Source organism: Emericellopsis atlantica, assembly GCF_019669845.1.
Source record: "Emericellopsis atlantica unplaced genomic scaffold F5Z01scaffold_3, whole genome shotgun sequence".
Classification (NCBI taxonomy): domain Eukaryota; kingdom Fungi; phylum Ascomycota; class Sordariomycetes; order Hypocreales; family Bionectriaceae; genus Emericellopsis; species Emericellopsis atlantica.
The window spans coordinates 1,026,115-1,049,663 of record NW_025764705.1 but is presented as its reverse complement, the minus strand read 5'-3'; the positions used below and the strand labels follow the sequence as shown (position 1 = coordinate 1,049,663).

At 55.4% G+C, this 23,549-nt stretch overlaps 11 protein-coding genes across 11 annotated transcripts; 7 read left to right on the top strand and 4 right to left on the bottom strand.

Annotated features, from left to right (window-relative positions):
• The first annotated feature begins 596 nt into the window (after positions 1-596).
• On the top strand, positions 597-1,567 carry F5Z01DRAFT_324748 (peptidylprolyl isomerase). The gene is made up of 4 exons (XM_046259041.1): positions 597-806; positions 860-1,029; positions 1,086-1,192; positions 1,242-1,567. Exons 1-4 carry the CDS (start codon positions 722-724, stop codon positions 1,429-1,431), a joined length of 552 nt encoding a protein of 183 aa, XP_046122136.1. The 5' UTR covers positions 597-721; the 3' UTR covers positions 1,432-1,567.
• A 136-nt stretch (positions 1,568-1,703) lies between these two features.
• Positions 1,704-2,919, bottom strand: F5Z01DRAFT_633210 (RNA polymerase Rpc34 subunit; the record flags this gene model as incomplete). Its single annotated transcript, XM_046261931.1, has 2 exons — positions 1,704-2,595; positions 2,654-2,919. 2 exons carry the CDS (start codon positions 2,917-2,919, stop codon positions 1,704-1,706), a joined length of 1,158 nt encoding a protein of 385 aa, XP_046122135.1.
• Positions 2,920-3,241: 322 nt separating this feature from the next.
• Positions 3,242-6,025, bottom strand: F5Z01DRAFT_733694 (uncharacterized protein). The gene is made up of 4 exons (XM_046266746.1): positions 5,705-6,025; positions 5,354-5,654; positions 4,765-5,306; positions 3,242-4,710 (listed from the first exon to the last, which is right to left on the bottom strand). Exons 1-4 carry the CDS (start codon positions 5,906-5,908, stop codon positions 3,739-3,741), a joined length of 2,019 nt encoding a protein of 672 aa, XP_046122134.1. The 5' UTR covers positions 5,909-6,025; the 3' UTR covers positions 3,242-3,738.
• A 366-nt stretch (positions 6,026-6,391) lies between these two features.
• F5Z01DRAFT_615437 (proteasome regulatory particle subunit) lies at positions 6,392-7,519 on the top strand (the record flags this gene model as incomplete). The annotated part of the gene is made up of 3 exons (XM_046260866.1): positions 6,392-6,454; positions 6,519-6,772; positions 6,829-7,519. 3 exons carry the CDS (start codon positions 6,392-6,394, stop codon positions 7,517-7,519), a joined length of 1,008 nt encoding a protein of 335 aa, XP_046122133.1.
• Positions 7,520-8,355: 836 nt separating this feature from the next.
• Positions 8,356-9,045, top strand: F5Z01DRAFT_670858 (uncharacterized protein; the record flags this gene model as incomplete). The annotated part of the gene is made up of 1 exon (XM_046264618.1): positions 8,356-9,045. The coding sequence occupies one exon, from the start codon at positions 8,356-8,358 to the stop codon at positions 9,043-9,045; it is 690 nt and encodes a 229-aa protein (XP_046122132.1).
• An 861-nt stretch (positions 9,046-9,906) lies between these two features.
• Positions 9,907-10,769, bottom strand: F5Z01DRAFT_670857 (uncharacterized protein; the record flags this gene model as incomplete). The annotated part of the gene is made up of 2 exons (XM_046264617.1): positions 9,907-10,490; positions 10,550-10,769. 2 exons carry the CDS (start codon positions 10,767-10,769, stop codon positions 9,907-9,909), a joined length of 804 nt encoding a protein of 267 aa, XP_046122131.1.
• An 865-nt stretch (positions 10,770-11,634) lies between these two features.
• Positions 11,635-13,292, top strand: F5Z01DRAFT_324387 (oxalate decarboxylase). The gene has a single exon (XM_046259039.1). It carries the CDS (start codon positions 11,894-11,896, stop codon positions 13,265-13,267), a length of 1,374 nt encoding a protein of 457 aa, XP_046122130.1. The 5' UTR covers positions 11,635-11,893; the 3' UTR covers positions 13,268-13,292.
• F5Z01DRAFT_324510 (uncharacterized protein) lies at positions 13,293-14,590 on the top strand. The gene is made up of 2 exons (XM_046259040.1): positions 13,293-13,512; positions 13,612-14,590. Exons 1-2 carry the CDS (start codon positions 13,362-13,364, stop codon positions 14,091-14,093), a joined length of 633 nt encoding a protein of 210 aa, XP_046122129.1. The 5' UTR covers positions 13,293-13,361; the 3' UTR covers positions 14,094-14,590.
• A 2,509-nt stretch (positions 14,591-17,099) lies between these two features.
• Positions 17,100-19,840, top strand: F5Z01DRAFT_747361 (sulfate permease). Its single transcript, XM_046266969.1, has 5 exons — positions 17,100-17,683; positions 17,786-17,884; positions 17,935-18,675; positions 18,732-18,886; positions 18,945-19,840. The coding sequence occupies exons 1-5, from the start codon at positions 17,449-17,451 to the stop codon at positions 19,746-19,748; spliced, it is 2,034 nt and encodes a 677-aa protein (XP_046122128.1). The 5' UTR covers positions 17,100-17,448; the 3' UTR covers positions 19,749-19,840.
• Positions 19,841-19,842: 2 nt separating this feature from the next.
• On the top strand, positions 19,843-20,901 carry F5Z01DRAFT_645390 (uncharacterized protein). Its single transcript, XM_046262835.1, has 2 exons — positions 19,843-20,515; positions 20,572-20,901. The coding sequence occupies exons 1-2, from the start codon at positions 20,275-20,277 to the stop codon at positions 20,652-20,654; spliced, it is 324 nt and encodes a 107-aa protein (XP_046122127.1). The 5' UTR covers positions 19,843-20,274; the 3' UTR covers positions 20,655-20,901.
• A 295-nt stretch (positions 20,902-21,196) lies between these two features.
• On the bottom strand, positions 21,197-23,377 carry F5Z01DRAFT_679407 (putative calcium/calmodulin-dependent protein kinase; the record flags this gene model as incomplete). The annotated part of the gene is made up of 4 exons (XM_046265524.1): positions 21,197-22,202; positions 22,255-22,499; positions 22,815-23,284; positions 23,338-23,377. 4 exons carry the CDS (start codon positions 23,375-23,377, stop codon positions 21,197-21,199), a joined length of 1,761 nt encoding a protein of 586 aa, XP_046122126.1.
• Between the last annotated feature and the right edge of the window lie 172 nt (positions 23,378-23,549).

Sequence of the window (23,549 nt, the reverse complement as noted above, 5' to 3'; positions counted from 1 at the left end):
CGACAGCCGGCTGCATAGCATGGGGGGCATGCCTTGACTGGTCGAACGTGTCGCGCCCTCTTGACTCGCATTTCGCCAGCTCTGCATGCTACAACCACGCGCATGTCGCAACTGATAGTTGCGTGAGACTTCGGTTTCGGTCGGAGCCTTGGTGCAGCCAGCTGTGACTGAGCCTCAGAGACATGGAGTTGCTTGCTTCCACAGCCATTGAGCCAACCACTGCACCCCTCACCAGCCACAGGACTCGGTTTGGGGTCATTTGCGCAGCACCAAAGCTTCCACGATGCCTGCGACCCTTTGGAGCCGATTCAATGGCTCGAACCCTCTGCTGTCACGGTGCTCAGAGCTCAGACGCGACGAGTTGCACGATTTCTACATACAGACCCCGCCAGCCCCGCAGTTTCCCCTTGATCCGTTCTCTCCCATTGGAGCCTCCAAGCTAACATGCCCCTCCAGCTCCGCCGCCATGATGCCAGCAACGATGAGACCCCTCCAGTACCTACCCCGCCAGGCCATTCGCTTGCCTGCGTCGAAATCTTTCTCTCTCCCTCTCTCCGTAAACACCTCCAGACAAGCCCCTCGCTTCTTCACATCCACCACCATCAAGATGAGCGACTCGAAGCCTCTGCAGGAGAAGACTGGCGGCAAGCCCCCGGTGTAAGTTCAGCCCCCCCCTCTGGCGCCGCCTGAGGACCATGGCCAGCCTTCGTCTTCAAAGGAAATGTCACTGACATGCCATAGCTTCTTCGAGATCACTTGGGAGGGCCCAGTCATGCAGGGTGGACAGCCCACTTCTCAGGTCAAGGGTGAGTTGCGCAATCTCGCCTTTCCCGACCCTATGCTGACACTGCGTTTGTAGAGCAGACTGGCACGATCAAGTTCCACCTGTACGACGCCATCGTCCCCAAGACCACCGAGAACTTCCGCGCTCTCTGCACCGGCGAGAAGGGCTTCGGCTACCAGGGCTCTTCCTTCCACCGCATCATCCCCGACTTCATGCTCCAGGGTGGTGACTTCACCCGTGGTAACGTACGTGGCGAGCGACAACAGACACCATGAAGAAGCTTGGACTGATGTCAATGCAGGGCACTGGTGGCAAGTCCATCTATGGTGAGAAGTTCGCCGACGAGAACTTCCAGCTCAACCACGTCAAGCCCGGTCTTCTGTCCATGGCCAACGCCGGCCCCAACACGTTAGTGTGCTCGTTCCTCGCCGAACAACAATATGTTAACGAAGTCTAGTAACGGCTCCCAATTCTTCATCACCACTGTCGTCACCTCATGGTTGAACGGTCGCCACGTCGTCTTCGGCGAGGTCGACCAGGAGGACGGCTCTATGGACGTTGTTCAGGCGCTCGAGGCTACTGGTTCCGGCTCCGGTGCCGTCAAGTACGGCAAGCGCCCCACTATCGTGAAGTCTGGCCTTGCCTAAGGTAGATGGAGCGTAATGGATCGAAGGTTGTTGTCGTCAGGATATTGGCATACCTTCCCTTCCAGAGGAGTCGAGGCATCGTGTAATAAATATCAGACCGATAGTCGGAAACACCAAATCGGGCACCGCATATTCCATCTGTGGCCAGGAGACGCTACATTTCAAATATACCCAAGGTCATGGGCATTCCCATGGCAACCACTCGAGGCAGTATGCTCGCCAACCGACGTGCCAACAATGTACATGGAATTATTAAGCATGTTCTGTTGTGGTCATTGCCGCGCTTCTTCTTCTTCCCCAAGCCATTTCGCGTAGTATTCGCAGTTGCTCGGGCCGACGGGCCCTCCATCCTCGCACAGCTCAAAGACAGGACATCGTCCACACGGAGCTTCTGTGTACGGGCTGATGTACGGCTCTGGGTTGCCGTCCACTCCGTCCTCGCGCCCTGCCCACCCTTGCGTAGACTGCTTGGCGACTCTCGACACTCTGTAGCCAGTCTTGCCCCCGACTCGTATCGGCTCGATCAGGTTGTCCCACACCAACACGTCGACGAGCTTCTTCACGTCCATCTCGGTCAAGATGGTGTTATTCGTAATACCACTGGAGGACAGAAGTCGCGCAATATCCTTGACGGTGGGATAGCCCGTGAAACCAGCAGGCAACGGCAAGAGCACGTCTTTCCTCGGCGTTGATATGGCCGTGGTCTTGGCCGCCTTGGGAGCCGGCTCCTCCATTTCGCTCGCCGCCCGTTTCTTGCCCCGGTCTTCTCCCTTGATCACACCCTTTTTCGGCATCTTTTGCGTTCTTGAATCGTGGCCGTGCCGGCTGATGTAGCTGCTCTGACGCTTAATGAAGTCAAAGACGACTCTTTGCAACTCCTCGATGAACGCCTCGTCCAGGTTCTGGTCGGTATACCAAGGTCCGCCGGTTGCTCGATCGCTCGGTTGAATGGATGCCTTGATGAACATCTTCTTGTTCGGATGCTCAACGTTCTTGAACGGGACGATGAGCCCCTTGGTCTGCAGCTGTTTCAGGGCGTTCTTGAGGACGGTGTCGTGCATGTTCAGTCGTCGCTGGAGGGTCTGCGACCAGAGGCCATCGCCGCCCGAGTCATCAATCAACGAGTAGACCATGCTCTGCTCTTCCGTCGTGCACTGCTTGTATCTGCGATTCGATGTCAATCCTCTGCCAATCGCCCACATGAACGCTCCCGCCCACTCACTTGTGCGCCTCCTGCGCGTCGCGCCATTTCCACGAGAAGGACCCTCCCGCTTCGCGCATCGTCACGAAGAGTTTGTCATCGCTGAGAGCCTGCACCGTCTCGGCCAGCAAGACCATGTCGCGATTGGGAATCACATCGAGGGCGAGCAGGTCTTCCTGTGTGAAGAGGTCGTCCTCGCGCCCGGTCTCGCGGACTTTGTCGTAGAGCATCTGCTTCATGAGGGCAAGCTTGGCAGCTTTGCCCTCCTCCTTTACCGCGGGAGGCATCGTGTGTGTCGTTGGAGATGAGTCAGGGAGGGGAATCGAGATCGGCGTGGTGTCGTCCGAGACAAGGGCTGTCGCCTCTACCGAGGCCCAAGTACACGGAGCAAGAAAGGCGCTGGATATTAAATATGCGTTGGGCCTTTGGGGAAGGGCGGCGCCGAGTTTGAGTCGCGTCAGGAATTCCGGTGATAAAAAGTTGAAGTTTTGGGCAATGCCGCGGCGGGTGCCCCGCATAGATTGGCAGCCTTGCAGGACAGCGTGGGTCCAAGCTAAAGGAGGGTGGGGGACGACAGCTCTAACTTAGACGCTCACAAGAAGTCCATGTGTCTCTCTCGACAAAGTCGCTAGCGTTATAATGTGTCTTCTTGATCAATATCCCTGTTGGGATGGGTCCAATATCGAGAATAGCTATTAGGCTGCAAGCACTATTAGGTCTGAAAGCTGCACGAGGCCGTAAATAAGCCTGTGCTTTTGTGCACTTGGTACTTAGTGATATATGCCATTAAATCATACGTGGCTATTCACCTCTGCATCTGCTTGCTGTCACCGTAGGAATGCACGCCAAGTTTACCATCCGCGATAGGTGTACAATTCCTGAGACTCCATAGTACGATTAATAATTGACTGCAAGATGCCTAGCTCAACCGTTCCCTACTGGCTTCGCGTGCCCCTCCCTTTTGCGCCGCAAACTCCCATACCCATCGTAATGTTCAAGCCATGCAAGAACCCCAAGCCCTGGAGTATATAACATTGAGAGAAAGTAAAACCGAAAACCAGAAACCAAAGCAGTGACGGGACGCTGTATGCCAATTCTAACATGTCTCAGCTGGCGGCCGTTGTATCTTCAGGCTCCTTTGTTTCCTTGGCGGGCTCCTGATGATCGCCCTTGTCCTTGTCCTCGTCCGTCTTCGGTTGTTCCGGGTCGACATCCATAGCACTGGACTCAATCGCGTCCTTACTAGCAGAGTCCGCTGCCTCCTCCGTCTCCGCGGGCTTTTCTGCAGGTTTGCTAGCCTCTGCTTCTGGCTCCTCCCTGGCTTCGGATGTGACTTTAGCTGCTTCTTCTGGCTTGCCATCGGCCGAGGTAGCGGAGTCTGCGGTTGCCGCGGCGGCTGCCTCAGCCTCGCCTTCCTCTGTCTTGATGACGGCTTCCTCTGCAGGCGCCCCGTCGTCCATGCCAACGTCACCATCTTGGTCGACTTGCGTGGCCTCTTTGGTGTCGTTTGCGTTCTCTCGAGGCTCCTCTGACTTTTGCGCTGGTTCTGTCTCAGGCTCCTCGACTGGGCATTCTGGCATGGCCACATCGTCGATGGTATCATCGTTGGGGTCGTTGGGCTCGTTGACCTCGTCTGCAGGCGGCTGCTCAGCTCGCTCATCATCCTGATTGGCACTCCTCGACCGCTTGCCGTTCACACCGTCTCCGTTTGCTTCGCGGTGATCGTCAAACGGTCGCTTCTTCTCAGTGGATCGCGTAGCGCCATTGGCCCTGGCGTGCTCGTCATCGTCGCTCGCCTCGAACTCCGCGCCATTCTCGATATGCTTGTCCCACTGTCTTTCTGACATGCGGACGTCCTTGTTCTCGTCCTCGTCCAAATCGTCCAGCTCTGCTTCCTCTTCGTCGGTCATGCCACCAAACGGTTTCCGTGGGACGTCTTGCAACTGCACGGACGGAGCAGGTCCAGTCTGGCGCAGATTGTCGATAACTTGTGCTGTTATTTTTTCAAGGTATTCGCGACTGTTCGAGTTCTCCATATTGGAGGATCGGACGTTTAGCTCAAAATCAGGAGCGTAATACTGTGCATCATCGTCAGCTTCGGCTCAAACCAGGCCCTGATCTGGAGCGCTCACCTCGTAATACTCATTGTACGGTAATGTTCGTTGCATGTTGGCGCCAACAAGTACGCCAGTCTCAAAAGCCCAGGTACGGGCAACGTTGCGCATGGTGTAGCCACCGCCGCCGAGCACCAGAGTTGGTAGATTGTAGCTTTTGACGAAGCTCACACAGTTAGCGTGGCCGTCCATGCTCAGATTGAAGCAGCCCAGCCGATCTCCCGAGAGACTGTCTCCACCACACTGAAGGACAACAGCTTCGGGCTGATAATAGTTCATGACCGCATCGATCACAGGCTCGAAGATAGATTTGTACGATTCGTCCGTGATGCCGTCGCGTAGTGGGTAGTTGACCGAGTAGTTTTTGCCTTGTCCGATTCCGATATCACGGAGCTCGCCCGTTCCCGGGAAGTATTCGCCGTATTTGTGGAAGGAGACCGTCATCACGCGATCGGTCGTATAGAAAGCTTCCTCCACGCCGTCGCCGTGATGCACGTCAATGTCAATGTACAAAACGCGCTTCTTGAATCGCAAGAGCTCGAGAATGCCGAGGACAATGTCTACCGATCGTTAGCAAACCCCTCGCAGCAGGCGGATCAGCACTTACCGTTGACGTAGCAGAAGCCACTTGCCTCTGACTTCTTCGCATGGTGAAGGCCACCCGCCCAATTGACCGCAATGTCGCATTTCTGGCGGTTCAACCGCGCTGCTCCCTCCATGCTGCCACCAGCGCTGATACCGCAGAACTCGAAAAGGCCATCAAACACCGGGCAGTCGTCGCCAACATTGTATTTTCCTTGCTCCCGCATGTAGCTATCCATATTGTCGGGCGTGACTTTTTGCAAAAAGTCAATGTAGTCGTCCGTGTGAAACTGTGTCATCTCTCCGCGCGTGGCAGGCTTCGCGCGCTGTGCGCCATCAGCAGCTGTACGCATACACCTTCAAGGGCGGCACTCACGTAAATTTCCATCTTCTGATACAAGTCATACTGCATAATTAGGCTGTGCGCGAGACGGATTCTGTGCGGCTTCATGGGATGGCCCGTGACGTAGGCATAGTTGCCAATGTCCGAATCGTAAAAGTAGGCGACCTTCTTTGGAGACGAGTCGTTGTTCAGAGCCTTTGAACCCAGCTGGGTCGTCATGGCTTCGTCGTCGCCCATGTTGGTCCGAGTGTCAAAAAGCTGATGAATGCTTGTCGCGGTTCTATCGATGGCAATCTGGTTGCGGTTCGAGCATAATGCACGCAAAGGGTGCTCGTAGACGTCGGGTGGGAAGGTGGACAGAAAGGGTTGACTGAGATCGGCGGCGCGCTCTCTTACACCAGCTGGCGCAGATTACCTAATTATGGGGAGCAAGGCTGCGTAGCCTCGTGCCCATGTGGCTAAGCAGTCTCTCTGATTGGCCTCTGCAGCGGCAGCCAGCAACGACCGCCACACTGGTGTAAACTTACTCAGCAACCCACTAGCAGCTCCAAGAACACTCAAGGCTGCAGGCACTGGCGTCAACGGCATCGGCCTAAGCTGATCATCGCACTTCCAAGCTCCACCACCACCTTCTACGCAATTACTTGACGACCTCAACCAATCTCCTCCGCCAGACAGCTCCTGTCAACCAGCCACACCACAAACAGAGAAAAAGACATCATGGAGCGCTTTAGGCATCTTCTTGGAGGCGGCGGTCTCGGTGGCGGCCCTGCGCCTGGCCAGGTGAGCTCCCTTCAAGCTGCGATCTCTCACGTCCAAGATTTGCGATAGCTAACGCCCGACAAAGGACAATTCGAGCCTCATCGATAACTCCGAGACAGTCTACATTTCCTCTCTAGCTCTTCTCAAGATGCTTCGACACGGCCGAGCTGGTGTGCCCATGGAAGTCATGGGCCTGATGCTGGGCGAATTTGTGGACGACTTCACGGTCAAGGTCATGGATGTTTTCGCGATGCCGCAGAGTGGTACCGGTGTCAGTGTAGAGGCTGTCGACCCGGTGTTCCAGACAAAGATGATGGACATGTTGAGGCAAACAGGCCGGTAAGGATAACTTGGCATTATGATGGCTGCTGAGCTGGACTGACTGACACGCATAGGCCTGAGTCTGTGGTAGGCTGGTATCACTCGCATCCTGGTTTCGGATGCTGGCTTTCGTCGGTCGATATCAACACACAACAGTCATTCGAGCAGCTCAACCCCCGAGCTGTCGCTGTGGTCGTGGACCCCATTCAGTCGGTCAAAGGCAAGGTCGTCATCGACGCATTCCGCTTGATCAACCCACAACTCTTGATGATGGGACAGGAGCCCCGTCAGAGCACGAGCAATCTCGGGCACCTGAACAAGCCATCGATCCAAGCTCTGATCCATGGACTCAACCGGCACTACTACTCGATTGGCATCCAATACCGCAAAACAGGCCTGGAGGAGAATATGTTGATGAACTTGCACAAGCATGTCTGGACCGAGGCTCTTGAGATGAACGACTTCAAGGCGGAAGGCACCAAGAACAAGGACCGACTGAAGCAGCTGGTGGACTTGGCCGATGGCTACGAGAAGCGAGTCAAGGAGGAAACGGAGTTAACGAAGGAGCAGCTTAAGACGCGCTACGTCGGCAAGCTGGACCCCAAGAAGCATCTCGAGGACGTTGGGCGCGAGCTCATCGAGGACAACATCGTTGCGGTGTCGCGGCAAATGATCGACAAGGAGGCCGCTGTGCCCAAGAAAGACGGTCGAACGGGCATGAACAACGGCGTCGTGGAGGAGATGGATGTGGAGGAGGACTTATGAACTCGGGCGAACTAGAGCATGGGCTGGCCTGGGAATGTAGGACTAACCGGCGTTGGGGAACAGCTTTCGTCAGGATGTAGACGACACATAGGCCCGGCGTGCGCGATCATACATTTGGGTTCAAGAATCAGCGTCTTCTCGTGTCCTTGCCTGTTCCGCCATGTCATCCGCTGGCCTCACACGTGCTTGGTACTGTTCACTAACAGAGAACGCAGTTTGTCTTCGTGATGCTTGGTTTCTATAAGAACAACCACGATATCGCTCATGTTCACAGCCTTCCGCGAACAAGATAGGCTGCGAAGTTTGAAAGCCTAACATGTCTTCACTCCGACAACATGCATTCACTTTCTTCATCACGATAAACTACCAGCTACCAACTTCAAGCTCGCTCACCATCTCAGTCTGCTTGCAACCTTAAACACACATTCCCACCCGCTCCCGTCCAATCCTCGCCTTGTTTTTCGAGGATGGGTAAGATATCGTTCCATGCACTACTGCGCGCAGCCGCTCGATGGCCTGTCGCATTCCTGTGTGGCATCGACTCTCGGGAGAACCGTCGAGGTCGTGCCCGAAAGCCACGCCCTGTTGTCGACGTTGCCGTCCCCCACAACGCTCATGATTGGGCTCAGCACACGAATAAGGCGATTCAAGAACACGCTCCATCCAAGGGACCTCCTTCCGGCACAAAATGCGCGGCTGTACCTCGTGGAACTGTACCCCAACGATCCATCCCCCGTCGACCCGTCGGTGCACCAGTCAAAGCTCGCCGGCAGACCACCAAGGCTGTCGTTGCACCTCTAAGAAGAAGCCGCCATGTTTTGGAGGACCATTCACCGATGGAGCTACAGGTGGTGGTGGAGCTGGTCGGTACAATTGCCAGAGTGTTCTCTCATATTCCCTACGCCGTTGTTGGGCTTGCTGCCATGGTGTGCCACGGCCTGCCTGGCGCAAAGCCAAGCAGGATCGTCCTCGCCTGTCCTGGACATGCCAAAGACGTGGTCCGAGGCTGGGCCATCGCCCAGGGCCTGCGATCCGGACACGCCCCCAACCTCTTCAGCGTCATGTCTTCCGACGGCAAGATGCGCGTGGTGGAGATTGGCTACATTGAATGTGGGTTTGAAGCACTGGCAATCACTCACATGGGCGCTGACCAGGCCAAGGTACTGTCGCTTGCGACGATTGCGAATCTGATCGCCACAGCGTACGTGCGCGAGCTCACCATTGCCACGATCAACCACCACCGCCAGGACACCCACGCCAACGACTTGCGCTGGGTGCTGTGCGCCATGATTGAGCGTGGAGAGCGACTGAGCTATCCGCTTGTGGGCTCAGTCATGACCCTTGAGTTCTGGGTGCCCTTTACGACGGCTTACCCTGACACAGTAGGCCTTTTTGCCGATGCTGGCCTGGCTGCGGAGGTTGATCCCGATGAGGGTTTTGCTCTGGAAGAAGACTTCACCCTCAACTGCAACGACTCCGAGACCTCGTCGCGCTGGTCGTGCGAAGGTACTCTGGGGTTTCATTGAAGCTGTGCTTATGTAAAGGTAAGAGCTCATTGGTAAGTCTGTTGCGGGTCATTTGGTATGTATTCTTTGGGTGCCTGCTGCACATTTCTTATATCTACCATTCGTCAGTTACAGGTCGTCAGTTCTATAATCTATCAATGAACGCCATCATCATGGCATTATACTTATAGTAAAGTCAATTTTTTTTTGAGTACCACCTTATTTTCCGATCCCATTCTTATTGTCTATCCAATCTAGTTTTGTCCAATGCCCAGTTCCTCTCTCTCTCTACACCCAGCATACACTGACAGCTCCCATCCAGAAGACATGGAAGCTTGGAGGCAAGTTTGAAGTACACCGGCGAGGTTCAAGAACAGCCGAAGACAGGAGCGATATCCTGCCATGGCAATTTAGTCCGTACAATGATCTAGAAATGAATCGCGGTCTCTGGAAAAAATGTATTTCTCCCGCTCATCGCTGAACGTGCTCGAACTTTCTGTCAATGGTAGTAAATGTGGTCAGGGGATGGTCATTAGCCTCGAAGGTAAAGCAATAGCGTTTGTGCCTATTTGGGTAGTCGCAGGTCAATTCTGGCCAATCACATCGCGTGCTCCCGGTTATGGCGGGTCAGTCCCGCGAGGCGCAACGGACTGGACTCACTTGGACGGACAAACTCGGGGCACAACTTTGAATCATATCTTCGAACTGCCTCAATATCCTTTAATGCACATGAGACACTCTAGCCTTGGTATGTAGATTGAACCTTGATAGTTCACTTTGCCAGCAGAATCGGTGCATCATCCAGCGAGGCGCCAAAGCCAGCCAGGTGTGATGGGCAGCGGACTACCCTGTATCTATCTATGTTGCTGTGAGCCAATGCTCCTACTCATCAGCCTCAACCGGCCAGAAGAACCAGGTCACGGCCATGGTGAATTTGATAATGGCAGCCAGCCAGAGGGCACCCTCAATGCCTACAGCACTATGCGCAAAGAGACCACCGGCGACGGCGCCGGCCAACAGCAGCAGCGGCGCTGCCGCCCTCCGGTTCCTCTCGACGTTGTTCATGGCAAACAGGTCCTGGTCCGAGAACAGATCACAGTAGATGCTGGTCAGCACGACACTGGTGAGGGCGTTGTACTTGAGCGCACGGCTGGTGACCGCCTGCCCACAGCTCTGGAACGCCACCAGCGCCAGGGGCAGGAGGATGTTCCAGGAGGTCGTGTCTGGGCTCTCGGGGGCATCCGTGAAGGTGACGATACAGGCGGCGGCCACGGTGAGGAGTGTCTGCGCCAGGAAGGACGCGCAGAGGACCCAGCGACGCTTGGGGGAAAAGTAGCGGTGGAAGCGTGCGAAGAAGAAGGAGCCCACGCAGAAGGAGAGCAGGGAGATGCCCGAGCGGAAGAGACGTGTTGTCACTGGCGGGTAGGCGAGGGAGGCCAGACCCAGGCCCACGTAGACGGTGTTTCCTATAATTACGTGGTCAGCACTGTCTTGTCCTTGAGCGAGGACTGTGGATTCATCGCACCAGTTTGCATGGAGACAAAGGCGCCCCAAACGAGAGTGGAAGCGCTGTCGAGCAGCCCCGTCACCACGTAGCAGAGGAGCAGCACGAGGTCAGCCCAGGAGCGGTTGATCTCGGCATTGAGGACCTTGCGACATCGCGCGACGAGGGAGGTGGAGGGTGCCTTGGTGCCATTGCCACCGAGTAAGGGCTGCTGCTCGTCGCCGTTGACGCGAGAGCTCATGATGACACTTCCGAGTAGCAGAGAGGCAGGGACGCGAGGTTGTGAAAGGGACGGAGTGAGTTGGAAGTCAAGGATGAGCCCGTGTGCGATCAAATTGTCGAACGAGACTGAACGCTGGTGGGGACGATGGGCGGGCGAATAATTGGCCTACACCAACTGTAGACGGCCGACGTCGCTGTACAAGTAGTATATACTTTGTACTCATGAAGAGCCCACGCGACTCAATGGCTCGACGATCCTCTGCAGCTAAGTTCATGGACACTCCCAACAGGATGGACCGAGATCCGCGTCAAAGAGCGAAAGTCAATGGCCGGGAACACATCACGGTTTCCAGTCCATGTCTCTGAAAATGCGCGAGTGCAGGCGATCGGGCAGCCCATGAACGGGTCCAGTCTGGGGCTCTGGGCGCTGCAGTCAGCAGTCGTCAGTACACCTAACCCCTCCAGTCATCACTGTAACTACACCGGCCAGGGGGCTGGACTGGCGTGCGAAGTTTCATGTTCCACTATGCCGCCGGGGTCTCAGCGCTATAAGCCACCCCGTCCAGGGCTTCCAGGCTCCAGTCCAGCCCATGTCCAGTCCAACCCCGAACTTCAGCCAGCTTAGCGCCGCCAGCCGTTGCTGTACGCGTAATTCCCGTCGGGGCTCCATCGGATATGGTTCGGTGTCCACAGCGTCAATGTCCTACGTACTCCTGCGTAGACTCCATGTCCTCCTCCTCACATACTCAGCTCTCACCCCACCCGCTGATCGTTCGCAGTTGTGCTACCCCGAGAGCTGGTGAGGGGACGCGACGCTTCCCGCTCTCGGCTTCTTCGCTCCATTCTTTCGGACGATTGGCTCTGTTCAAGTCCCTGTGGCCCTGTCCCAGCGCCAGACGACTTGGAGTCTGCCGATGACGGGCTAGTCCAGGACCAGCCAGCTCTCTGTCACCAATTCGATGAGCGCGCAGCCATGCCGACTTGTATAGCTAATTATGACGGCAGCTCTTGGTCAGCTCCAGTCTCCTCTCATCGTGTGCTGCCTTTATAAGCCGCGTCGCCCAGCTCCTCCTGCCCTCCTCCTCCCCAATTGAGCTCCCAACTACTACATGTAACAGCCAACTCACTTCAATTGCCGCCAGCATGAAGTTCACACGCCCCGTCCTGCTCGCCGGCGTAGCCTCTGCGCTGCCTCACTTTGACAGCCCCCAGCAGCGCCTCCTCAACGGCCTCGAGCTGCCAGACAAGTGGCTCCAGTCCAAGGCGACCCCGGGCAAGGGCAAGCCCTACACGCCCGAGCACCGCGATCCCTATGACAGCGCCATTGACCCCATTGGCGACGACCTCGACCCGCTGCCCTGGCGCAACGGCAAGGGCGCGAGCGTGCTGGGACCGTGGAACTGGGAGCGCAGCCGCGAGAACCCCGACCTCGTGCGGCCCCCCAGCACCGACCACGGCAACGTGGCCAACATGCGCTGGAGCTTTGCCGACTCCCACATCCGCATCGAGGAGGGCGGCTGGACCCGCCAGACGACGATGCGCGAGCTGTCGACGAGCACAGAGCTCGCCAGCGTCAACATGCGCCTCGACTCGGGCGCCATCCGCGAGCTGCACTGGCACAAGGAGGCCGAGTGGGCGTACGTCCTAGCGGGCGAGGTGCGCATCACCGCTCTCGACTACGAGGGCGGCTCCTTTGTCGACGACCTCAAGGAGGGCGACCTGTGGTTCTTCCCCAGCGGCGTCCCCCACTCGCTACAGGGCCTGGGCGAGAACGGCACCGAGTTCCTGCTCGTCTTCGAGTCGCCCGGCGAGATTGGCGGCGGCAAGTTCAGCGAGGAGAGCACCTTTGTGCTGACCGACTGGCTGGCGCACACGCCCAAGAGCGCCATTGCCAAGAACTTCCACCTCGACCCGCAAGTGTTCGAGCACCTGCCGGCCAAAGAGAAGTACATCTTCCAGGGCTCGCAGCCGGGCGCCATCGACAAGGAGAAGCCGACGGGCAAGTACGTCAAGAAGTCCAAGGACAACTTTACCTACCGGCTGCTCGACCAGCCGCCCAAGGTCGTCTCGGGCGGCGAGGTGCGCATCGCGGACAGCACCAACTTCCCCCTCTCCAAGACGGTCGCCTCGGCCCACGTCACCATCAAGCCCGGCGCCATCCGCGAGATGCACTGGCACCCCAACGCCGACGAGTGGAGCTTCTTCATCAAGGGCCGCGCGCGTGTCACCATCTTCGCCGCCCAGGGCGAGGCGCGCACCTTCAACTACGTCGCCGGCGACATTGGCATCGTGCCTCGCAACCACGGCCACTACGTCGAGAACATTGGCGACGAGGACATTGAGATGCTCGAGGTCTTCCGCGCGGATGCCTTTAGGGACTTTTCCCTCGAGCAGTGGCTGCTGTCGACGCCGGAGCGCATGGTCCTCGACACCATGTTTGCCGACGACAGGGAGAATGGCGATGTCTTTTGGAACCAGATCAAGGACAACCAGAAGGACGAGGTCACCCAGCCTTGAGCCACAAGAGTTCATTCACCATGATAGATGAGTGGCCTATGGGTTCTGTTTCATTGCTGGGGAAAACCTATATCTAAGGCGAGCAAAACTTGTAATGCAAGCATGCCATTGTGTTCAATGCAACTATATTCACTCAAGTCGTCATGGTCTTGTGTCGTTGCCCATACGAAGCAGACAGCACCGATACAAGGAGGGAGCACACGCTTGGAATTCATTGCGACGCCCAAGAAGAACGGTGAGAGAAAGTGAGCCCCCCCGTGTGGTCACCTCTCGTCACCTCAGAGACGCACGCAGAACAAGCAGGTCCTTTTGGAGGCTAACATGATTACATGGATTGAATATAGTCCACCGAGATTATGCGCGGACACGTCAATCCCTGGGCCTACCCTTGAAGGTACACCAGCGGCCTGTGCGTACGTACGCACGCACGCAGCAGGCTTCCACGCCCCCTGTCTGTTTGTCTTTCTGTCTGCCGCGTCACGATGCCTTTGGCAGCCCTGTTGCAGCAAAACGTGGTTTCGACTCTTCGAGACGCAATACCACCCACCCATCGCGGCGAAAGATCGGTGTTTACAAAGATACAGAATTTGCCGAATCCCCCTCCCGTCCGAATCGATGCACATCAAGCTTAATCTGGAGGCAAAACGATGATGGAGGTGGTGGTGGACTGGTGGTGCACAACTCCGCAGTGGGTGTGCCGAGCTCCGATGTGTCTCCACTTTTAGACCGCCGCGGTTGCGGGGTTAGCTTCCGTCCAAGTGGGGCCTCCTCGCTCTCCACTCGGCCTTCATGTACATGCACTCTGCATGTACCTAACGTCCACTGAGCGGGCGTACGTACGTACTTTTGGACAGAAGTTGTAGGCACAAGCACTAGATTACCCTCTTACATGACTTATGAGTAGAGAATTAACACAGTCATACCAGAGTAGTAGCAAGGGATAGACGGACCGAGGTGAGCTTCCACTTCGGGGAGCCGGTCGATGATGCATTTATTCATGTCGGCGATCTTTAGAGCGGCCGAATGTGAACACCTTGACAATCCAAGTTAGCTGGGCAAACCAACCCCGCTCGCCCCAGCGCTACGTGTGCAAGATGATCGCCTCCACTGCTAGCGTGAGCGCCTGGGCTTTCTGTGCCCTCTTCTGTGTGCCCCTCGAAACCAGGAATGCAGACATATCAATCAGCACGCTAAATCAAAGGATGTCAGCCGCTGTTAGCACCTCGTGCTATGGACGCGATCACAGTCATGTCACCAGGTACATAAGGCCCTGCAGGAATCGTCGTCGAAGCAAACTGCATACATTGTACGTAGGATACCGTTCTTAAATTGGCGTCGAACGAGAAATATATCTGCCCCAAATTGCTCCGGAAGCAACTTGGGTATTTGTCGAGAATATGGAATGGGACGCTTTAGCTCAAGTCGACCCTTGCGGTATGTCTCCCCGCTTCTTGCCCGGCACACGCGTTGCCTTGTTCCATAGCGAATCAAGGCTATAGCGAAGACCACTAGTGCCAATTTTTGTTAATGTTCCATACTAGTGATGCTGAAGTTGAAAATGCGAAAGCCTAGACCTGAGATCCACACAACCAAGATGCGTGGAGGAAGAACTTTTAAGCGTCCTCGGACAGTAAGACGCTACTTTTAACAAAATATCGACTGGAAGAAATCAGGACCTGTCGCTAAGGACATTAACAAAACCCAACAAAACAGTCATTGTCGATCATTTCTCTTCAAAATCCGAAGTTGGCCATTACCTACATTCCACTCTGGGTACGCCTTTTAGGTCAGAAAGTTGCGGTATATGCAAAATCACAAGTGCCAAGTATTGGTTCCTCGCAATTGCAATACATATATCGTGCTGAACTCGCACAACAACTACTATGTAGACAGTAGCAGGACGACTTACATGCGCGGCGCCCTTGAGTAGTACTGAAACCGGACATTGTGAGGCGGAAACCCCATGAGTATGCTTGCACTTGGCCAACTCAAAGAAGCACAGACTTTACGCTATCTCTGTATGCACTTGCGAGGCCCGAATGCGTGTTCACTGAAACCCGGTCGCTTTTGGCTTACCATGTCATGCTGTCAAGGGATGCTCATGCGGAGCTGATCCTGCATGTAGAATAGATGCATAGGCCCATGCCGGCACATGCACCAATCCAGCCCCCTGATTTGATTCCAGCGAAACACTTGACATTGGCGGTGGAGGTTCGGCATGTATGTCAGATAGACCGAAGGATTTCGATGGGTCAGGTATGTTTCAATGTCCCCTTTGACCAGGTGGTCGTTGAGAAACACCTCGTATAATAGGCAGCGAGTACGCACTGTCGTCACTTGTTAAAGATACGAGACTCCGAGATGCATGCGATATTTCTCCTGCAAACATGAGGGCATGCATTGAAACAAGACATTGCGTCTCGGCCTCGACGGGCCGGGTTGATGACCAACGTACATGTCAAGTAGTAAGTACCGAGTACCGAGCGTCTGAGCATTCTAGACAAGAATGATACTTGCTATCACCGCCCACAGCAATGGGTCTGGCGCTGGGGCCAAAGCCACAAAAAGGCCCTCGAAGCTTCCTATATGCAGTTTCCACGCCTTTTGGACCCTGGCTCGCGTGGTGGCTTGCTGAATCGCACAGGGGCCATGGAATTTAAAGACTAGCGAAACGCCACCCCCAGAGAAGCTTGGTTTCCTACCAATAGGAATTTCTTCCACGAGACCTTGTGACTTTTGTGCCCGGTCTAGTGTCCAGCCCTTAATAATCCACCTCGTTCCTCTCAGTGGCCAGGCCAAGGAACGGATAAGCCCGCTATGGATTCTTTGCGAAATCCGGGGAAGGCTCGGCATCGGAACGTTAGCCACAACGGGATAGATCAGGAATCAGGACCTTTCAGTCCTTGAGTAGGTACTGCTGATGGGCAGTGGATATACGTAGCCCCTCGAGAACGAGGGGACTTTCGTTGCAGCTGCCGCCCGGCTATGCGGCACACGACATGCTGACGCCTACCCTCGGCAAGGTAAGATGTCTTTGGGGGTGGAATTCGAGGATGATTGATCGACCTGTCCCGTGATAACCAGGTTTCCACAACACTCGGCTGCTTCGAAATTCACAAATACATCGAGGAGGCCTGAACAACGCAGCATTGACCGGTGTGGGCACAGGTCCGGGTCATCATGGCCGGATGCGTGACAACGGGGCCGCATGTCGGTACATGTCAGATATGTTTCCTCACTGACGCAGTGACGATCCTAAACATAGTCCATGGCATGATATCGCCTAGTGAGCTTGCGCAGGAAGCGAGCTACTCACTCCGCGATATTACTTGAATCTCCTAGCCTGACATGGCCAGAGGAATCCGTGCCTGGCGAGTGTGGACGGACTCACAGAGCCCTCTGCCGTCTTGACTAGTAACCAGAGCACACACCAAGAAGAACTGAGATCCACGTATTTACATACTCCCCTCAAGGGTATGTGCATAGCGTAGTATATGCCGGCAGCATCAAACCTGGACTCCCGTACCGTCTTACCACAGCGTGGACCGCTCCTCCTTCGTGACTAGCTCGCAATTCGGCGTTGGTCACTCATGTATAGCAAAGAGGGGTTTAGGGTTCAGCAGCGTTGCAGCGATCGATCAAGGCTTTCTTGGAGGATGGTTAAACATACATGAGAGGGGGCCGGCGCGAACACCCCCCTCCTTGGAGGAGGAGGAAAAGGAGGAGGGGGAGGCACGCAGATATCCCCTCCTACAGCATCGGCTTCTGTATATGTACATGGATGTAATGCTACGGTGACAAGAGGTCGACCAAGTTGATCATTCAGCGATCTCTCCAATCAAGTGCAAAGATGCTTTGCTCTCGAGCTTCCAGCGCGTCCGGGCCATGCACGCTCCCAAGGCGATGGTGGTTGCACACCCTTCCATCTTGCGTGCACACTGCAAGTCAGCCGCCGATGCTTGCAAGTAGTAGCCCTCGCATGGTCCAGTCCTCGGTGTAGATGCATCCGCTGGAAAGCCTCCTCTCGCCGTCCGTTGGAGTAGTCTGCAGCGTGGAAAGAGGGAGGCTCAAGTCAAGTGGTGCTTTTGGCAGTCCGTCTTAAGAGAGGAGCAGGTCCTGTTCTTCTAGCCTTTGCAAGACCATCTTCAATTTTGATTTTCAATTTTTGGTAAACAGTCATCATGAACTGGTTCACAAAGACAAAGGGCAGGATGGCCCAGTCGTACCGCACGGATCCAAACCTCAACAAGTGGAAGTCTTGGGTTGGGCCTGTCACCCATAGACTGCCCACCGCCACGGTCGACTACCTCGTCGAGAAGCTCCCTGTCGTACAATGGCTTCCTCACTACCATCCGAAATGGCTTCTACAGGACATAATCGCGGGTATCACGATCGGCGTCATGTTCATCCCACAAGGTGAGTCCCAGGAACCCCCTCCTCAACACCATGACATTCAAATCTCCCCCCGGGCCCAACTAAACTCTCCCATTCTGAGATGGAATGCTAAAAAAGCAAAAGGTCTCGCGTACGCACAGATTGCTACTATCCCAACGGTGCACGGCCTATACTCTTGCTGGATCCCGTCCGCCCTGTATTTCTTCTTGGGAACCTCAAAGGGTGAGACTTCGACCCTAGACCAAGCTTTATAGCGCTAAATCAGATAACAGAACTTTCCACCGGGCCTACGTCCATCCTCGGTCTCTTGACAGCAGATGTCGTTGCCGACCTGTCCAAGGAGGGCTACGGAGCGGCCGCCATCTCCTCCGCCATCGCGTTCATGGTAGGCGTGTACACCATCGCTATCGGTCTCCTCAAGCTCGGGTTCCTCCTCGACTTTGTCTCCGCCCCTGTCCTGAGCGGCTGGATCTCGGCCGTTGCCCTCGTCATCTTGCTCGGCCAGGTCGACAGTCTCGTGGGTCTTGATGTCGGGTCCGGCACCGCCACCATCATCCGCGAAATCCTCAGCAATCTGGACAAGATCAAACCTCTGACACTGGCCATTGGATTCACCTGCATATTCATCCTCGTCGCTCTAGAACATGTCGGCAAGCGATGGGGCAAGAAGAACAAGTACCTGAAGCTCTTCTGCACGAGCCGAGCCGTCGTCGTCCTCATCATCTACACACTCATCTCCTACCTGGTCAACCGCGGTCTCGGCGAGGACAACTACAAGTGGAAGGTGACAAAGGTACAGACGGAAGGCCTCTGGCGACCCCGGATGCACGACACCAAGCTTCTGTCCAAGGTTGTCGGTCGTGCGTTTGCGCCCCTGATCGCCATGGCCGTGGAACATCTCGGTGTCGGCAAGGCCTTTGGCTTGCGAAACGGCTATACCATTGACAAAAGTCAAGAGCTCGTTTTCCTAGGTATCGAGAACTTTGTCAACAGTTTCTTTGGTGCCATGACCAGTGAGTCTGCCCCTTTACCCCTGAATCAAACACCCCACAATGCTAACAGATGGAAGCTGGCGCTGCCATGTCTCGAACCGCTGTCAACTCCGAGTGCGGTGTCAAAAGCCCCGTCAACTTCCTATTCACATCCGGCTTCGTCATCTTGACCATCTACGAGCTTGCACCTGCGTTGTACTGGATCCCAAAGGCGACCCTGTCGGCCATCATTGTGAGTCCCCTAACCTTTCCAGCCGCCACAGCCCCCCTTGAACTAACACTCCAAATAGATCATGGCCGTCGTTCACCTCGTGTCGCCGCCTCGTCTATTCTACCGCTACTACCGCATGTCCTTTGTCGATTTCGTCGCCTCCATGCTCGGCTTCTGGGTGACCCTCTTCACCACCACCGAGATCGGCCTCGGCACAGCAGTCGGCTTCAACATTGTCGTGACGCTTCTTCGCCTCGCCTTCCCGGGTCTCAAGAGCTTGTCCAACATTGAGGTTCAGAGCGGCGATGTGTTCAGCGTCCCCAGGCAAAGCCCGGGGCTCGATGCCCTCGACGTTCCTCCCGAGGCTTTCTACGTCCGCTACACGGACGACCTCCTCTTCCCCAACGCGGAGCGTCTCAAGGCCGCCATTGTAGAAAAGGTCAAGGTGCACTACGAGCCATCAGTCACAGCCATCGACATGAAATCGGCCGACCGCAGCTGGAACGTCTCTGACATGAAGCGCATCCCCCGTATCCGGCAACGGAAGGGCATCCAGCCGATCCGCGGCGAGGTGGCGGCCCTGCAACACGTGGTGTTGGACATGAGCATGGTGTCATTTATGGATATCACCGGCTGTCTGTCCATAATTGAGCTCAAGATGGAGCTGCGCAGGTACATTGGCCAGGGCCTTCAGTTCAGGTTCCTCAATATGTCGGACCAGGTCATGGAGCGCTTCAGGCGGTCCGAGTGGGAGTTTGCGCGTGATGGTGAGGAGAGAAGTGAGAAGGCGGACGTCATCTACACCTCTCTTGAGTCTGCCCTCCATCATCGCGAAGGTAGCGACCGAGAGGATGTGGTGAACGAGAAGGCGCTCGAGGTGTAGGGTGTTATTTGGTGTAAGACCATCTTACCAGGGTTATTCTGGATTTTTCTTTGGCTCAGCATACCACTTCGCGCTTTGGATCGTACATATGCAAAATTATGAGTAACGGATATATTGTTCACAGCATCCACACATTGTGTCATGTTCCGCGCGGTAGTTATTATAAGTCTACTCTATTGTCCTCTTCTTCACAAATCTAAGGGCCCAGCATGAGCGGCGGATCCGCGCATATTGGCAATTACATACATACACTTACGCAAGAAGATGGGATCGACGATACATAGTAGCACGAGACTAATTCAACCACGTGATTCAATCCCAGTCGCCATCCTCATGCTGGGGGACGTGTCACGTTTGCCCAGACTCCAGGGGGATGTATTAATACAGGGTTAGCAGCAATTTCAGACACGCCAAGTTCACCCGCCTACAGTTGAGTTGAGCACACGCGTCGCGGCGTCACATTGGGATCGTCCTTGCAAAGTTCAATATTGCTCTCCTCCCTGGCAGTCACTGACTGAAGGATACCATGACTCAGACCCGGAGTCCAGCTGCATCTCTGACTGCGCTGTTGAACGCACCGCCCCACCAAGTCCGAGCAACGCTCCTCGCTCTCTGCAGCGACAGTTCCATCCTCACAAAGGCCTTGAAACACCACGCTACACTGCAGTCGCAGCCTGCCACACTACAGCCGTGGATCTGCGTACGGTGCAAGGCAGCATTCGACGCGAGCAACAATCCTGAGGATGCCTGCCGGTTTCATCCATCCGGTGGGCTTCATGGTCTACAGCCACGGTTGGCGATGACGGAATGCTGACCGGCGCAGTGGTGTCTGTAGATCACAGCTCTGAGGTCTGGGCTGATACAGACGATTATTGTTTGAAGGGCTTAGCGAAGACGAGGATATGATGGAAGAGAATCCGGAAGGGTACTCATGGGGCTGCTGCGGCGGCCAATATGACAGCAAACCATGCGCGGTTGGGAAGCATAGCGCGTACTCGGATTACGTTCTCCAGAATGCAAGGGACCAAGGGGTCGTCTCCATTTCTGGCGATGAACATGCACCAGAGGACGATCTGCAAGAGCACGACGAGGATGGCGATAGCGACGGCGATAGCGAGCCTCCAAGCAAGAAACGCAAGGCCTAGAATTTAGTGGTCTCATATACAATCAGTTGATTCATTCGGCGCTATAACTCGACAAGACATTTCTGACCGCCAATGTTGCAAGAAAGAGGAGCGAGACCCCAACACCCAGCCAAGTATGCATTTGCTCCTCCTTTCCACGACCAATCGACCCCGACGGGCAACCGTTCAAGCGTAAAACCATGTACGCCCACGTTGAAAAGCCCAAAAGCTGCGCATCAAATTCCCAAACGCGATCCCTAAGACTCCGTGCACCAGTGGTATGATATCCATCGCCAACCATCATCTAGCCCTGTTGTGGGATGTCTAAGCCGAGATCTTCTTGCCACGCTTACCGAGAAGTGTGGCATTGTCCAAGTTGAGCTCAAACGGACCCTTGCCGCGGTTGCGATCACGGACCTGCTGTCTCGCGGCGGCAGTGACGGCTGCCGAGTGCTGGCCGTACCCCTTCTCGTTGGCGGTACGCTCACGCTCACGGCCACGACCCGTCTCTTGGTCGCGGATGTTGGTTTTGCGCATGCTCTGTTCCAGTCCTTGGGTCTTTTGGTCCTGGCCGTCGACCTGCATCTTCTCGCCACCATTCTCCTCCTCTTCATCGAGTGCATTGAGATAACGGCCAGCGCCACCCTTGCCAGCCTGCTGCCGCCGACCCTCCTCTTCTTGCCTGTGGACAGCGTAACCGACGTCAAAGACCTCGCGAAGGTTGATAGCCCCGGGAGATCGGAAGTCGGCACGCTTGCCAGGCTCTTCAAACCTTGTGGGATCAAACGCCCGCAGTGGCTTCTCTGGCTTGGGCTCTGGAGCAGCGGTGGCCTTGATCCACGGATGATCCAGGAATTCCGTGATAGTGTAGCGCTTCTCAGGGTCGACGGTCAAAAGATGGGTGATCAAGTCCTTTGCAGACTTGGAGATGTCATCCCACCATGGTGACAGGAACGTGTACGAGCCCTTGGCGACCTTCTCCGTCAACACCTCGATGCTCTCGTCGTAGAAAGGCGGGAAACCACAGAGAAGCGTGTACAGAACACATCCCAGGGCCCACATGTCGACGGACTTGGAGTAACGCTCATCCTTGACAATCTCAGGGGCTGTGTAGCCAACAGTGCCACATGGCGTCATGGTCTGGTTGTCCCAGACAATCTTTGACAGACCAAAATCGGCGATCTTGATCTGGCCAATACCACCAGCTCCCTGACCAGGGATAAATTCGCCTTCGTCGACCTTGTCCTCGTCACCGGGCTGCCTGGGCTTGGGAACTTTGGAGGGAACAAATGGGATCGGGTTGAACAAGATGTTTTCGGGTTTGATGTCACTGCAACAGTCAGCTTGAAAGATAAACAACGAATCCAAACAGGAGTGCTCACCGGTGAACGACACCCTTCTCCTCATGCAGATATTCAAGCGCCTTGGCCACCTGAACGATCACATGTCGTGATAGCTCCTCACTAAAGTACGTCAAGCGGACGATCTGGTGGAAGAGCTCGCCGCCAGGGGCCAGTTCCAGTACAATGTAGTAGTACTGCCGGGATTCGGAGAATTCGAGAAGTTTGATAATGTTGGGGTGGTCCAGTTGGCGCATGATCTGGACTTCTTTCAGAATGTTTGAACGCTAGCTAGGAGTTAGTACTTAGGCTTCGCGAAGTGTGGCGGCCATCCCTGGTTGCGGGAAGTGACATGACGGGCGAAAACAGGAAGGGATGGCCAAACGGCTCCATTTTGACGAAAGGAAGTTTTCGCACCTCGGCTGCTTTCGGGACTTTCTTGAAATCCGGATGAAGATGGTTGTTTCCCTATGAGGGGGGTTGACCCCCATCGTTGGTAAAGTAATTTGAGAAAAGAAGCAAACGCTTGAAGGAAGACGGAAGACGCAGAGCAAAAAAGGACGGGAATGGTGCAATGATAATGGAGCCTGTTGTAAACTTACTTGCATATTGTTCATCTCGTACTTCCGGACAACCTTGATGCCAACTTCTTGGTACTCGCCAGTCAGGTCGCGGGCACGGTAGACGTTGCTGAAGGCGCCGTCACCCATCTTCTCAATCAAGTCGTATCGCTCGAGCCCAGGGTATCGCGGAAATTTGCTCTTGCTAGCATTCTCCTCAGCAACAAGCTTGGCTAGGTTGGCCTCGTCGACACGCTTGCTCTTGGCCTGTGCCTTGTGCGACACGTCCTGGGCGGGCTCAGCCTGGTGAGCAGCAGCGTGACCTGCCTGGGCCACACGGTTCCGTCCATCTCCTGGCGCCTCCGAGTAGGCTTCGTGATGAATAGGCGGGCCTGCCGGGTGGCCCAGGATGGGCTCGCTGGGAGGCATGGCTTTTTCGGCGGGAACTGGCTTTGGCTGCTGAGGGGGGCTGCTCTTACGCGAAGACTCCTCTGGGTTCCGCGCTTGTTTCCCTATAGGGGGTTAGCCAACACTAGAGCGACAGGCTTCTGATGGGGATACATGCCGTGACGGATAAAATTCTTGAGTTGTTGTATGGTGGACATGTCTTGGGTGAGCGTCGCAGACGGGCGACAAACCGCGGAGAAAAGGGGACGAGTAGAACAAGACCGCTGTACGGAGTTGTGATACGCTGAAGTCGCAAAGCTTGTTCAGTCCAGGTGGACGGAGGGGCCGGCGTGCGTCTGTTTCAACAGCGAGTCCTTATTCCGTCGCGGA